Source organism: Microtus oregoni, unplaced genomic scaffold (genome assembly GCF_018167655.1).
Source record: "Microtus oregoni isolate MIOR12 unplaced genomic scaffold, Mior012 000036F_ref0000092, whole genome shotgun sequence".
NCBI classification, from domain to species: Eukaryota; Metazoa; Chordata; class Mammalia; order Rodentia; family Cricetidae; genus Microtus; species Microtus oregoni.
Window position 1 is genome coordinate 6,401,895 of NW_024543095.1, and position 15,747 is coordinate 6,417,641.

At 42.1% G+C, this 15,747-nt stretch overlaps 1 protein-coding gene across 5 annotated transcripts in view; it reads left to right on the forward strand.

Moving 5' to 3' along the window:
- Positions 1-15,747, forward strand: part of Ltbp1 (latent transforming growth factor beta binding protein 1) — a 373,313-nt gene that overhangs the window by 335,901 nt on the left and 21,665 nt on the right. For all 5 annotated transcript variants that reach the window (XM_041631028.1, XM_041631029.1, XM_041631030.1 and 2 more), the window contains 5 exons: positions 8,241-8,420; positions 8,802-8,888; positions 10,447-10,575; positions 11,238-11,378; positions 12,613-12,783. In XM_041631028.1, the coding sequence (XP_041486962.1) occupies positions 8,241-8,420; positions 8,802-8,888; positions 10,447-10,575; positions 11,238-11,378; positions 12,613-12,783 (708 nt within the window). The remainder of the gene's footprint in view (positions 1-8,240; positions 8,421-8,801; positions 8,889-10,446; positions 10,576-11,237; positions 11,379-12,612; positions 12,784-15,747) is intronic.

Consider the following 15,747-nt stretch of genomic DNA (forward strand, 5'->3'; position numbering starts at 1 on the left):
GAGCTGACAGCCTTCCAGATAAATTAGTCACCTTTCAGATAGTAGGTCACTCCTTTAGTTGGTTCCATGTAGCTGTAACTTAGTTGTGTGTGAGGTTTTTTGTTTGTTTTGTTGTGTTTCTTATAATGCAAAAGATCAAGCAGTCCCTTGTGAGCCAAATAAAATGACACTTAGGCTATTTTACTTTCTGGTTAAACCTCAGTGCTATCCATCCTCCCATTAGAGAGTTCACTGTCATGGATAGGAGACAAATGTTCTGTGTAAAAGAACTATTTTTGTAAGTCATGGGGAGTGACGTGTGCCGGTATTTTTATCCATACATTTTTCTCAATGATCAAACGTGGAAAGGGAAGGGGTACAGAATTAATTGGACACTAATTTAAACATGTCATTTGAAGGGAAGGTGGCAGGTTATCACTGAGAGAGGGTTGCTGTTCGTTCCAGTAACCACCCCATGACACCTACATGGCAAAGGCTTTTACTTAGTTGTACCTTCAGTACCAAAAACCAAAATGAAACTCTGGCAGGCCTTAAATAACCACACCGCTCTTTTCTTCTCTGTCCTTGGTTCCATTTCCAGAGTGATGCCTTACCCACATTTTTATTTGAGATGTATTAACATAGCATATCATAATATGATAGCATTATCCATCTCTAGGAAGGTTGGTAGTCATGCTAAAGGCAAATGCACATGGTACAATATTAAATTTAAAAATAAGGCATTCCAATGATGGTGCTCTATAGAGGGAGAGGGCAAGAATATATGAAGAGATGGTCATAGGCCTTTCTGGAAATTTTAGAGATTTTCTCTAAAATTATCTGTAATATTTTAGGTGTGAAAGCTGGAGTCTAGTCCACTCACCTCTTTTTAGCTTTGTAAATGTGGTCATCTCAACATCTGGGTGTTTGTGTTTAGGGTTCTCACTTACAAAATAGGGTGAGATGTTTCATTTACTTCCCAGAGCTCTGTGAATTTTGAGTGAAATCAGATAGGCAGTGTCATTTGTGAATGGTAAGTCAGTATGGAGTGTTACAGTCAGCTACATCTCAGACATATGAGTGAAATCGACTTCCCTGTGTGGTCTGTTCTTAAAGAGTGATCTTTTTAACTACAGTTGGTTTTGCTAGAATGTTTTAATGGCATCAAGAAGTGATTCATTTATATGACATTAGGGTACATGTCTAGACCATAAAATTTGCTTTTTTTTTTTTGAGCCAGAGTTTCTCGCTATTTCTTTCTTAAAAGTATTTTCTTTTTCATGTGTGTGTGTGTGCACATGCACACATATGCTTGTGTATAGGTACAAGGTTGATGTAAAGAATCATTTTCCATTGCTCTTACATCTTATTCATTGAGGTAGGGTGTCTTGTTAGCTGGCTCATCCTGCCAATCCCCAGTTCCACTTTCTGAGGTTAAAATTACAGGTTACTCACTATGTGGGTTCTGGGATCCTGACCTAGACCCCCAAGCTTGCCTGGCAAATGCTTTAGCCACTGAATGATCACCTCAGCCTCTGGTGCCTCCATGGTGGCTCACTGAGTCTGCCTGCTTTCTCCCAGCATTCAGTTTAGTTTTCCCCACCTACCTCTATTCTGCCCTGTGCAGGCCCAAGACACCATACAGAGGGGAATCCCCCATCATGCTGCCATGCCCAGCTTTTTATGTGAATTCTCCACACCCACACTCAGTTCCCTACGCTTGCACCACTTAACTGACGCACATCTCCCCAGGCCCGACCCACTTTGTTACTTTCTAAGTCATAGCATCTTCCTTCCTTCCTTCCTTCCTTCCTTCCTTCCTTCCTTCCTTCCTTTCCCTTCCCTTCCCTTCCCTTCCTCTCTCTCTCTCCTCTCTCTCTCCTCTCTCCTCTCTCCTCTCTCTCTCCTCTCTCCTCTCCTCTCTCCTCTCTCTCTCTCTCTCTCCTCTCTCCTCTCTCCTCTCTCCTCTCTCCTCTCCCCTCTCCCCTCTCCCCTCTCCCCTCTCCCCTCTCCCCTCTCCCCTCTCCCCTCTCCCCTCTCCCCTCTCCCCTCTCCCCTCTCCTCTCTCTCTCCTCTCTCCTCTCTCCTCTCTCTCTCCTCTCTCCTCTCTCTCTCCTCTCTCTCTCTCTCCTCTCTCCTCTCTCTCTCCTCTCTCCTCTCCTCTCTCCTCTCTCTCTCTCTCCTCTCTCCTCTCTCTCTCCTCTCTCCTCTCCTCTCTCCTCTCCTCTCCTCTTCTCTCTCTCTCTCTCTCTCTCTCTCTTTCTCTCTCGTTTTTCTCTTTCTGAGACACGGTTTCTCCATGCAACCCTGGCTGTCCTGAAACTTACTCTGTAGGCTGGTCTACCCTTGAACTCAGAGGTTCACTTGCCTCTGCCTCCCTAGTGCTGAGACTAAGGGTGTGCACCACCATCACCCGACAATACATAACACCTTTCTTTAAAATCATGGATCCACATCTCCTTTGGTGGTTTTTCTCTGATCATGTCCCCACCATGTTCTTTGTTTCTCCCTGTCTCAGCTTACTTGGTGCTTTTGTTAACCATCTCCCTTTCCACAAAGAAAGGCCTTCCAGCTGGAACTATCTGTCACTGTACTGATCCTTCGCCTCTCTGAAGGGGCATACAAATGCCAACTGCTCCCACATAACCATCTCCCACTAGCAGCCCATACCACTGTAATGAGGATACCTTTTCCAGTCTGGAATTTGTTAATTGGGTCTAAAAAGGACTATATGTGCCTTTTCTGAAGCTTTTTGGAAATTTTACTTGTTGCCTCAAATGTGACCTTGGTGGCACAGTCCAGCCTCTCAGTGCTGATGTCGTGTGTCCCTGTAATTCAGAATGAGCTTGTGTTGGTGTGACCCCTGCCTTTCCCTCCCTCTCTTGAGGTGCCTCCCACTCACCATCAGCCTAGGGTGCCCGCCTCCCAGGTTTTCCTCTCCACACAGCTCTGCTTTGTCAGGAGTTCCCTCCTTCATCTCTTTCTGCTCACTTTTCTCCCCAGCTTTTCCAGTTTCTGCTAACATGGCTGATGTTTTCAATCTACCTTCTCTCCAGCCTGTAGCCCTCCAAGGCTCCCCTTCCCTACTAACCCTTTACAGGAGCAAACAAAACCAAAGCAGTAGCTTATCATAGCCTGCAGTAGAAAGTCCACATTCAGTGATGGCCAATGTTTTGGGCATCATCTTTCCAGTGTCTCCATCAGCAAAGAACAAAATCCCAAAAAGACAAACAAAAACAACAACAAAAGCTTTATTTATTTTGACAACTACTTAACATGTACTTTTTAAATGCGAGGTCCTCAGGTAATTCTCTCAGAATTCTGCCAGGTACTCCAGTAGGTATGGTTGTACCTACCACCTGACACACTATCTATCAATACATTTCTGAACCATTCTCATCTCTCAGGGTCACATTGTATGGAATTACTCACCAGGTATCATACTTAGCACTCATTCTCTCAGCTAACATGCCTTCTGTGCACCCTACCTCACTGCATTCTGCCCATGCAAATACAGGGAGAGTTTACTTTTTATGCCCCAGTCATACCTTAATCTGGTGCTTATATTTTTTTCTCTCCTTAATACATCTTTCAAAAACTAAATTTAGATGCCACTTCTGCCAGGCAGCCTTCTCTGATAGCTTTTTCCAGTGGGTTCTTTGCATTGTGACCCAGGTCTGAATGATGCCCAGGAATGAACTCTTCAGCCCAGTGCACACAGCTCACTGACATGGACTCTAACACACTCTAACCAGTTAGGACTTCTGGCTCTAGTGGCACATGCTTGTGATACCAACACTTAGGAGGCTAAGGCAGGAGGATGGTAAAGCCTGAGAAACCATGCACAGAAGCCACCCTATGTCATAAAAACAAAACAAGGAATGAGCAGGAGCTGCACTGGTATGGTTTTTTAAGTGGTGTTTTCTGTGTTTTACTTTCTAGATTTTTGTATCTTTTCCATCTGAGCTTACCACCCACCTTATGGTGGTCTTACTTCTTCCCTACATTTCTTCACATTCTGTTGTTGGTGACTTCTGGAATTCACCACAGCCCTCTCCTTAGTCCTGCTTTCAAAAACAAAAGATACCTTTCTCCCTATTGCAAGTTCTCTAGTAAGAAAACTAGAGAAACACTGTGTGTTCATCTCTTAAATTCCATTTTTTTTCGAGACAAAGTTTCTCTGTTTAACAGCCCATACTGTCTTAGAACTATTTTTGTAGACCAGGCTTGCTTCACACTCACAGAGATCCACCCACCTCTGCCTCCCTAGTGCTGGGATTAAGCGTGTGTGCCACCATCAACTGGCAAATTCCATTTTTTCCTATGTCTTGAAAGATTACTGTAGAGTTAGTTGCCTTGCTCTCAAAATATGAGGTGACATAAAACATAAGTGCCTGGTGGAATTTTCCAACTAGAGCGGAGGATCAAGTTTTCTGGGTGATTCTTTTAGAAGTAACTCACTGAACATCACCACTTCTGTGGAGCTTGATAAATAGGTCCTCTCAGGACTGTGAGCAGTATGAAATTGGGCACTTTTGACTGAAATGTGCCCCCTCTGCCACGTTTCTCTTTGGCCCTTGTGACCGGCTGTCTCTAAAGGGCATGGAGAAGGCTAGCTCTCTTGAAGGCCTTCAGAATGGTTGCTGTGCATAAGCAGTATGGGGGCAAACAGCTTGCAGAGACCTTCAGACTATGCTGCAAATACAACGGAAGGTGAACACAAGGTCCGCCTTCCGCTTTAAATAAATGAAATCAGAACATTCTAGATCATCTCACCCTATCAGCAGACTCTAGGGTCAGACGTGTTGAGGAAAGACAAAAATAGATAGCAGCCTTTGTGAGTGAACATCCACACCCTTATTAGCCAAGCCAAAAGAGTGATCCCAAGGGCTCCTTGGGCCACACAGCGGCTACTGGCCCTCCCTCCTGTGTGGAGCAGAGGAAGCAGAGCTCCTGTGTTCACGCCATAGGAGGCTCTGCAGATGACTCCACCCCAGCAAAGGTCGCCTGTGCCTTCTCCTCATTTATCATAAAGAGAGCAAAGGAAGAGCAGAACAAATGCAGGTAACTTGATATGCTAAGATGTCATATCCCGAAGAGAGGTGGACACTTGGCAACAACCTGGGTTTCCTCCTGCAGAAGGTGGAGGTGCCATTACCTGCCCCACCCATGGAGTGCAGTTATTTCATTTCTCACCTGAAAAGAGCTTCAGGAACAGTTCCTTCAAAACAGATCCACCTGAGGCTGGGGCTATGGTTCGGTGGTAGAACACTGGCCTAACATGTATGAGGTCCTGTAGATCCCAGTCACTAAAATCAAACAAAAAGAAGCATCAGTTGAAAGTGTCAAAACCATGTTGGTATTCTTGCTATCGCCAAAAATATAGCTTAGATAAAGGTGTACATAAAGATCTTCATACCCAAATGATAGGCCAGATAACAAGAACAAATGAGGAAAAAAAATCCAGTCTGAAAATGCCAGAAAAGTAATGTTTCTTAGAAGTCTGTGGCATGGGATGTGGTACGGCCAATCTTACCGATAGAAGAGGATAGAAAAGCAACAGCCATTCCCTTCATTCCTAACAATTCTCACAGCCATTGACGTGACTGTAGAAAATCATTTCCCAATGGAACCTGTCTGCTCCTGGCAACAGTGGTCCAACCTCACAGAAACTCACCAGAAAAGTTAATGTGTGTGTGTGCATACATGCTTGTACGTATTCTTTGTCACTCTTGCACACGTGTGCGCGCGCATACACACACACATACACACACACACACACACACACACACACACACACACACACTGATCAGAGATTTTTTTTTACTCCCAATGGAAAAAGACTCCAGGAAGTTGATCATTTAAAGGTCTGGGAGATGGGGATGTTGTATTTTTTTTTCCCAGAATGACCTTTGTGGATCAGTTTTTGAAAAAGAATTTGCTTTTCTTTCCAACATGGATGAAGGCTTGCCTCATTCTCCATTTCAGCTGTGTAAACACTGCACTCTCAAAGAGCTTGGAAAGAAAATAAAAGCAGCACTTGAAAAAAATCTGAATAATACAACTGTATTGTTGATCACTTCTCTTATGTAATAATCTCCACCTTCTTCTAGTGCAAGACAAAGCACGAAGATAATTTTGTTGCTTTCTGTAATGTAAATGTAAAAAAGAACACAAAACATGTACTATGTATGTAAATTACATATGCACGTATATGCATATAAATTGTCATGCTTTGATTTGAAATGAATCCTGGTTTTTTTTATTAGCAACGTTGGGGCTCTTCTACATAATACTACATTTTATTAAAATAAATCAGGCATGCTCTAACTTTGTAAATAAGGGAAATATTATTGATCTTTTTTAAACTTCACCTATTATAAAGCTGCTGTTTTCCTGATTTGTTTTTTTAATATGTTACTTAATAGCAACCATTTTTAGCCTAACTGAGCATAGTAAGAGAGCAAACCTTAACAGCAATATTGGAAATTTATTGAAAATATTATGGGAAATACTTGTAAATTTTCCTATAAGGTTTCTGGAATTGACTTCATAATCATTTTAAGTGACTATTTTTGGTTTTCCCCAAGAACTCTGTTCCTAAGGCTTGGAGCCCTTCTGATCAAAATGGCTGCCATCCAAACAGGAGTAAAAGTCCATCCTGCATGAGCATGAAGAAAACGGGTTCAGTCAAGGGGGTGGGGGGTTTACCCACCCAGTCCACGCGAACTGACACATGGGAATCAGCATTTAGTCTTTTCCTAGACTCTTGGTCTTGGTTGGGGTACCACATGCTGTCCATACTCATTTAGGGTTCAAACCCAAAATCTGTCAAAGAGAGAATCAAGAAGTACAGTTCTAGAAGGATCTTTGACGTTCTCCTTGACTATCTGCTTGGATAGTAGCATGGATCGGGAAGGTCTATTTGATTCTTTGCTTATTTTATAAGAGGAAGGAAGGCAATAGTTTTCCTGGTGGCATTTTATGAACACTCGCTCTAGAAATGCCCTTAAACGGCTTAGTATATCATTGAAGCTCATGAAGATCAACTTGACCCTGACAAAACTGATACATAGCAAACGATTGTGAAAAGAACTCATTAAATGTCTCCCATATCGTGACCTACCAACTTCAACAGTGGGTCTTCCCCTCACTGATAAGTATTCTCTTTTGAGGTTTCTTTGGACCTGATAATCCAAAATGGTAGTGCTATAATGGAAACATTGTGTTGATGATATGCTAAGCAATTGTGATAGCCATTGTTAGCTCTTTTGTGCAGTATGCAATAAAAACTATAATTGATTAATTACAACTGGACCATAGGCAATCATTTAAAACCTATAGCATTTGGTGGAAGAAATGATATTACCTTCCAGGTCCTGTCACAATATAATCATCTAGTATGTAAAGACAATTCAAATCTAATCATGACACTGTTTATATTTTATCTTCTGAAAATGAGTAGATTTTATTCTTAGGATTTGCATTCTCTCATATCACCCTGTCATAGATAAAATGTGTCGGTTAGAATATGCTTTTCTTCAGGGCCTGTATGAACTCAGACTTGCAGTCCTACATCGCAACTTTGCTAGAACTCACAGCCTCTTTCAGAGTTGTTTATTTGCATCACTTGATTAGTTAGATTTTCAGGGATGAAAGGCTGTTTTATGGGCTCCAGGTTACCACGTTATTTTTCTATGTATCTTCCAATATGCACTGCTCGGAACTGACTTGGGGCATGGTTAGTTGAACCAAATAACTGCCAAAGGGTTAACTATCACATGTGGCCCCTGATCTCTGGTCCCATTTGGAGGGAAATTTCAATAATTTAAGTAGGTGTTACAACTCTGTAAAGAATGATCCTGGTTGGCAAAAAAAAAAAAAAAAGCAGCTATGGAAACTCTTCATGGCTAAATTTACAAGAATAAAGCAACTGGTTAGCGTAAAAAGAAATGGTTTTGACAGATTTATACTCTGGAGTATATTAGAAACCTACCGAAATTCAGGACTCAAGTGTTTGTTTCTCTTAAAGTGGGAGAATCTGACCCTGAAGGTGGAATATGGCCTCATGTCAAGAACATGGAAGGGACATATGCCCACGGTCTCTGTCCTGTCCTGATTTCTACGTGACTGTCCCACCAGTGCTCTTTCTTATTTATTTATTTATCTATCTATCTATCTATCTATCTATTTATTTATTTATTAAAGATTTCTGTCTCTTCCCCGCCACCACCTCCCATGCTCTTTCTTATACTCTTTAGATTCTGGTGTGGATCATCAGCCGAGGGAAGAAAAGAAGGAATGTTACTATAACCTCAATGACGCCAGTCTCTGTGATAACGTGCTGGCCCCCAATGTCACCAAACAAGAATGCTGTTGTACCTCAGGTGCCGGCTGGGGAGACAACTGTGAGATCTTCCCCTGCCCTGTCCAGGGGACAGGTAAGGTCTTCGGACTATTGTGTTCACACTGCCTGCTCATGTGGTGTTCTTAAAGTCTGCCTGCATTAGGATGCCCTGTTACAGTCGGGCTCAGTAATATGCTAAAATAAGAGCCATCTCATTGCTTATTTAGTGTGTGTGTGTGTGTGTGTGTGTGTGTGTGTGTGTGTGTGTGTATGAACCTCTGGAATCATTGGACGTCTTCTCACATAATCCATGACTTTGAGATCATGCTAGATTTATTGGTTGAGTGTTTAAAACTTTCTGAATCTGAGAAGACAAAACTGGATTAAAAACATGCACTCAGGGAAATGTTGATTCTTTGTTTCCCTTTTCAACTCATTGCTTTTTTTGTTTTGTTTTGTCTCTCTTAAAAATCAGCTGAGTTCACGGAAATGTGCCCTAGAGGGAAAGGTTTTGTCCCCGTTGGAGAATCCTCTTACGACACTGGGGGTGAGAACTATAAAGGTCAGCATCGAGTGCAGATGAGTTTGCAAAGTGTGTCAGCCGCTGGGATGGGAACCTGGCTTGGGTGATGTGGTGGTCGAGTTCTGTTGGGCTGTGGAAACTGTTGGCCAAGCCCCTTATTCCGCCTGGGAGGAAGGTCTCTATGGATGCTGGATGGAGCTCTGACTTGGGGTCAGAATACCAGCAGTTATGTGACCTTGAGAGGTCATGTAACCAACCCTCTGAGTTTCCAGCTGTTCACCTCTGAAACAGAAATGTTTTCAGAATTACAATGAGCTTTCAATGAAATAAGATATGCATAACTGCTTTCCACAAAAGGCCGTAGTAGGAAGAATTCTTTCACCTAGATATACACTCCAAATTATATAAAGCATGAGCATGTAAGTTTGATTATCATAGTGTTCTCTGCCATGTTTAGCTGTGAAGCTAAGAGTCTTGCTTTTTTTTTAAATAAATTTCCTACTCTTCTTATTATATTTTGCTAATAGCCACAGATTCCTAATGAAGACTGGAAAATGGGAAAGCAAAAGCAACTGGTTTATGTCTTCAGTGTTATTGTTAAATAATATAGCCTGTTTATTCTGGTGAATATTTTATATATGAACACTTCTTCATTAACAGACTTTTGACAGTTCCATGTTAGAGATATTATTATGATATATATAAGGTGATTATTTTCTATTATAGTTTAATATTGAACACTGGAAAATAGCTGGAAAAGAGACTATGAAAATGGTCTATTATTATCCATCTACTTTTTTGGAAAGTTAGTATTTGAATAATATGGACTCAGTAGTTGGACAAGAAATTCCATTGTGTTTTTAAAATACATCTGTGATTTAGTCCAACAGGATTAGGAGGCTTGGTCTGCAGTATGTGTTGAATGGTTTTCAAGGTCATAAATATCACATACTCTGTTTTTACAGAAATGCAGTTAAATTTCACTTCATGTTACGAACCTTAATTATTCTCTTTGAAATAAACCCGGTTCCTCCTCCTAACAGTGCTGCTAGTGATGGAGGAAGATGGGATTCAGACCCTTACTGTCATGGGTTCTGTTCTCCTCCTAACAGTGCTGCAAGTGATGGAGGAAGATGGGATTCAGACCCTTACTGTCATGGGTTCTGTGCTCAGCTCGGCCACTTTCCGTTTGTGTAAATTCAAGCAGGTCTTCCACAGTGTTGACCGTTTTCAAAATGAGAGCTAGATAACACAAGCTCCAAACTGCCTGGACAGGCAGCCTTAGCATGTCCAGAATTTTTTCATAAATTATCGTATTTATCCTTTGAGTCCCGGTACATCGGTGGGCCCAGTTATGTTATGTCCAGTTCATAGAGGAAACTGGGAAGGCCGAGGGTTAATTCTGTGGCCTGTGAGGTGGCATCAGAACCATTTCTCATCATTTTTCCGCAACTGTCAATTGGGCCTAATTTTAAAAATTTTATGTTCTGTATTGCAAGAATCTTTTGAACATAATAATATCTCATCTAAAACCAGATATTGGTTAGATTCTTCTTCGTGGAAAAATAAAAACATACTCCTATTTCTTTTGCCATAGATGCCGATGAATGCCTGCTGTTTGGGGAGGAAATTTGCAAAAATGGTTACTGTTTGAACACTCAGCCTGGGTATGAATGCTACTGTAAGCAGGGGACATATTATGATCCCGTCAAATTGCAGTGTTTCGGTAAGCTTTAAGAGAATATGATATGGTAAGATGTGCTGGGAAAATGCACAGGGGGAAAAAGAGTAATGCCATGTGATAAAAATGGTGCAATTGATTCTAAATTGTGTCTTTAAAAGATGAGTGTTTTGTGGATCTTTTTCTTGAGCAAGGTTTGAGAAATGAAAACCTTTCATCCTTGTATTTGCATGGGTGGCAGACAAGGAATTCATAATCATTGTGGAATTACTCTCCAGGTCACCGATAAGAGCACAGAGTTCTTTTTGTCTGTAGACTCTCCTGTTCAGTCGGGTCATTTATGCAAGCAGAAGACAGTTTTAAATACTCACAGAGACTTAAGGCTTCAGCGGGAAGTCATGTACTAAAGGCAGCGAAGCGCAGCATAAGGAAATAATTTCAAAAGTATTATTTTTTTAAAAGGCCGTGTCCCATTCCACCGTATTGCAGCAGCAGCAGCAGCAGCAGCAGCAGCAGCAGCAGCAGCAGCGATTTCCTCAGTGACTCCCTCTCCAGTTACAGGGTCCCCTTTGGATGACAATGTTTAGTAAATTCAAATGTAGTAACTCTTGGGATCTGGATTGAATTTGTCATCATGGTAACTTTGATAACCGTATGAAGCACAAATGATTGCTAATTTTCTCTGGTGATATTTTTTTCCTCCTAAGACATGGATGAATGTCAAGACCCTAACAGTTGTATCGATGGCCAGTGTGTTAACACAGAGGGCTCCTACAACTGTTTCTGCACTCACCCCATGGTTCTGGACGCCTCTGAGAAAAGATGTGTGCAACCAACTGAATCAAATGGTATGTTTGGATATGAGATCCACATGTCTGTCCAGATAAATGCTCAAGGTTCTCATTTTAATTAAACTAAGAATTACTCAAAAATAGGGGCATGAATTCCTTGGTTATCTTGAAGAAGTTAAAAGAGCCACCAAGAGAAATAATGAGATACATGTGGTTAATGTATAGATTTAATCCTGGTGTATATTTGTCTTAGTTAGGGTTTCTATTGCTGTGAAGAGACACCATGACTAACGGCAACTCCTACAAAGGAAAGCTTTTAATTGGGTGGCTTAACAGTCCAGAGAGTCAGGCCATTATCATCATGGAGGGAAATGGTGCTGGAGAAGGAGATGAGAGTTTTACATCTTGATATGCAGGCAACAGAAAGTGATCTGTCTTACCGGGCATGGCTTGAGCATATATGAAACCTCAAAACCCACCTCCACAGTGACACGCTTCACAAGACCATACCTGCTCCAACAAAGCTACACCTCCTAATAGTGTCACTCCCTTTGGGGGCCATTTTCTTTCAAAGCACCACAGTACTAATTAAGTGAACAACAGGATATAGAGGGCTGAGCACATGAGGGTTCGTCACACTTCAACTTCAGAGGAAAATTTGAGGTCAGGAAAAATGATTGTGTTTGCCCAGGATGCAGGACAGGGATAAGGCTATACAGAGCAGGGTGTGAAATTCAGCAAAGTGGAGGTCCCTGAAGTACATGGATGGGAATCCCCACTAAATCTCTGAGGATGTGACATGTCATTGATTTTTGGTATGATCAATTGATAACTCGTGACATTTAGGAGATTCCTTCAGATGAAACAAAGGTAGAAAGTTTAGGATTGAACATTCTAGAGCGACGTGTTATTGATCAAGGGTCTGAGCAGGATGGAAAGAATGGGAAAGCATGGATAAAGAAGGGGTGGAGGTTGCCGGGATCAAGAGAACGGGAGCCCATCAAAGGATGGCGAGATAATGGGCACTTTCCAGAGGGAGAGGACGTTCTGGAGACAAGCATTCAGTCAGGACACCACAAGTGGGCGGACGGAATGTCAGCTGATGGCATGGCATTCCACTACAGATGACAGGGATGTGATCTGTGGAAAGAACAGGCTGGATGGAGACTATTCCTTGGAAGTTGTTCATCGAAGTAGGAACGGAAACTTTGAAACTTGCTGGCCGCCACCACAGTGTGGATGAAATAGGAATGATCCTGCAGTTGTCATGGACCCATGACTTCCCTTTCAGAGCAAATAGAAGAAACCGACGTCTACCAAGATCTGTGCTGGGAGCATCTGAGCGAGGAGTACGTGTGCAGCCGTCCTCTCGTGGGCAAGCAGACGACATACACAGAGTGTTGCTGCCTTTATGGAGAGGCATGGGGCATGCAGTGTGCCCTCTGTCCCATGAAGGACTCAGGTGAGCTGGTGTCTGGTTAGTGTTAGGGGTCTATGTCACATGTTCCTCTTCTCCTGTGGAACTTGGTATTCTCTCAAAGCCTTTCTCCTTGCATCTTATTTCATCATAGGTGGTGGTGGTGTGTGTGTGTGTGTGAGAGAGAGAGGGGGGGGGGAGACAGGACTTGATATGGAGTTTTGAAACCTCAACCTCTACGCCTACTGACACACCTCCTCCAACAAGGTCACCCCTCCTAATCCTTCCCAAACCAGTTCCACCAACTAGGAATCAAGCCTTCAAACATAAGTTCATGAGGGATCATTTTCTTTTAAACCACGACAGCTCCAAGCCTTGAAATCCTTCTGGTCCCAGGCATTTCAAATAGGGCATGTTCAACTTGTTTTAAAAAGCTGGCTTATTAGGTAATCTCCCTTGCCCACAGCTTTGACTACCTGAGTTCAGTCCCTGACTCTGACGTGGTGGAAAGACAGAACAGACTCCCATCCATAAGCTGTCCTCTGACATTCCCGCATGTGATATGACATGCATGCCTACTCACTTGCACGCAAATAAATAAATGCCAAATTTTAAGAGAGAGAGAGACAGAGAGAGAGAGAGGAAGAAATGGGGAGTATCTGAGTAAATCTAATTTTTCTCCAAATTTTGGATATGAGCATCATTTGTTCCGTCCCCTGGTGTTAGAGGATATGGGGGGGGGGGGGTAACTGTGCTGTCTGACTGGCTGTCTGGTGGCTGCTGGTTTGTGTGGCTACTTTTTTTTTGTTCTATTCTGACCACCAAAGCCACTTCTTGTTTTAAAGGAAGGTACTGGAAAGTGTTTGGTATATCATTTTCTGAAATGGACTTGTTAAGGCTAGAAAATCAGCATGCTGGAGTAAGATGAAGGAGTTCATAACCAGCACATATTCCCAGACTTGCCGGGAGGGTAGGGATTGCTGCAAGAAGGGAAGAGCATTCATTTTAAGGTAATTCAATTATTAGAATATTTCTTTCAACCTCCTTCATGAGTGTAGCATCCCTGCTTAGAAATAACTTGGAATCAGTGTAGCATGAACAAGAAAATAATTTGAATGAGCCACAAAAAAGCAAATATCTAACATAATAGATGGGAATGATAGCAGCTCAGAACTGGGAAGGCTGGGTCCAGGGGCTGGATCTGCCGCACTGCCCAGGGCAGCAGCCTTCAGTTGAGGATGCGCTCACGTCTCTAGCTCACTGGGTTGCGGTGAGGGTAGGCGAGCGTGTGATTAGAGATGGCCAGTGCCTCAGGCTGAGGGTGGCACTGGAAGACAAGAATGAAATCAGTAGGAGGTGATCCAGCCAGGCCTGGGTCTCCTTACTGTGCTTCAGCTCCTCCTCTGTCTCCTTGTTCTTATGCAGTGTTTTTTATCACCACCATCATCATCATCATCATCATAATAATAATAATAATAATACATAACTCTGAAAGAATTAAAACAAGCAAAGATGTTGTATTTCCCTCAACCTGCCTGGTTACATTTTATTCCACTCCCTGAAGATGTTTACTCTTGACAGTTGGGCTTTGAGCCCCATAGGCTTTTTGCTATGCGTTCATTTATTATAGATTATGTTAGTCATCGATATATCTGTAGTGTAATATTGAAAGCTGAGCTCAATACCACCTGTCTGTGCAATGCTTTGTTGTTGTGGTATAAGTCAACACCGATGGCATTTAAAATGCCCACAAGCCATGCTCTGTACATTTTAACATCACCTGTCTTAAGTGCACCTTATGATTGGTGATGTTTTAGAACCTGTTCTATCTACATAGCCTGGCTTAATTAGCCGCATCTCATTCTGGACATTGCAATTTTTCCTTCACTGTCTTTTAGGGCCTCAACCCTGACTTTCCCATTGTAAACAATGCTACAATGAACCTCGGTGTGTGTACCTATAGGATTGCTGGTGAGAAAACTCCCATAATTATAGCACCAGGCTGGGAAGCATGTTCGCTTTTAACTGACTCTTATTATTTCTACCAATACAAAGTTGGGAAAATTATACCCAGGGCAGGAGTCACCATTCTACTGCTGGCAATGCTCTGTCTTTAAAGTCATTCTTGGTCTTTGGAGAATGCTTTGATGTTGAGAAAGGAATCTTGGGTGATACACAAAGCCCGCTCCCGAGCCACAACCTTGACCCTTTAGAATTGTTTCTACCCTGTGTGTAAATATATATTTTATATGCGTTTCCCTTGTTTCTAAGAATTTGAAATTCTTTCTTATGCTTACAGGTGAATTGTGCTGTAGTTGGGTTTGTGTCTTCTTGCTTATTTGTAGGTGTGGTATGCATAATTTGTTTACAGCTCTGGCCTTTGGTTATACTGTGATTATAGTCATGGCTGCCTTTCAGGAAGGGTTTGTGTAGAGCCAAGTTTAATTCTGTCTCCAGCTTGATCTTGTGATACTGTATTTACTGCCTATGACTGACAAGCCAAGCACCTTTGATAATCATACTAATTGACTGGGTTTTCAAAAGAGATTTTCCAATCAGGACTGGAGAGATGCCTCCGTGGTTGAGAGAACACTTTCTACCCTCCAGGGGACTTTGAGTTGGGTTTTCAGCACCCATGTCAGGTGGCTCACAACTACGTGTAACTCTTGTTCTAGAAGACCTGATACCCTCTTCTGGCCTCTGTAGGCACCTTCACATATGGTATACATGCATGCATGCATGCATACATACATATGTACATACATACACACATATACATATAAACATGCCCATATATACATATGTACACACTAAAATAATATAGTCAAATCAAATGCATTTTCTAATGTAATAAAAATCAAAGGTCCTTATAAAATATATGGTTTCCTAACACCTGAACATGAATTGGTGATCAACCAATGTAGAAATAATTGTCGTCATTATATAAGTGTCTCTTCTACACTGCTGCTTTATGAACGTCAAGAGCAAGCCAGTGAGCTGGAAGTCTCA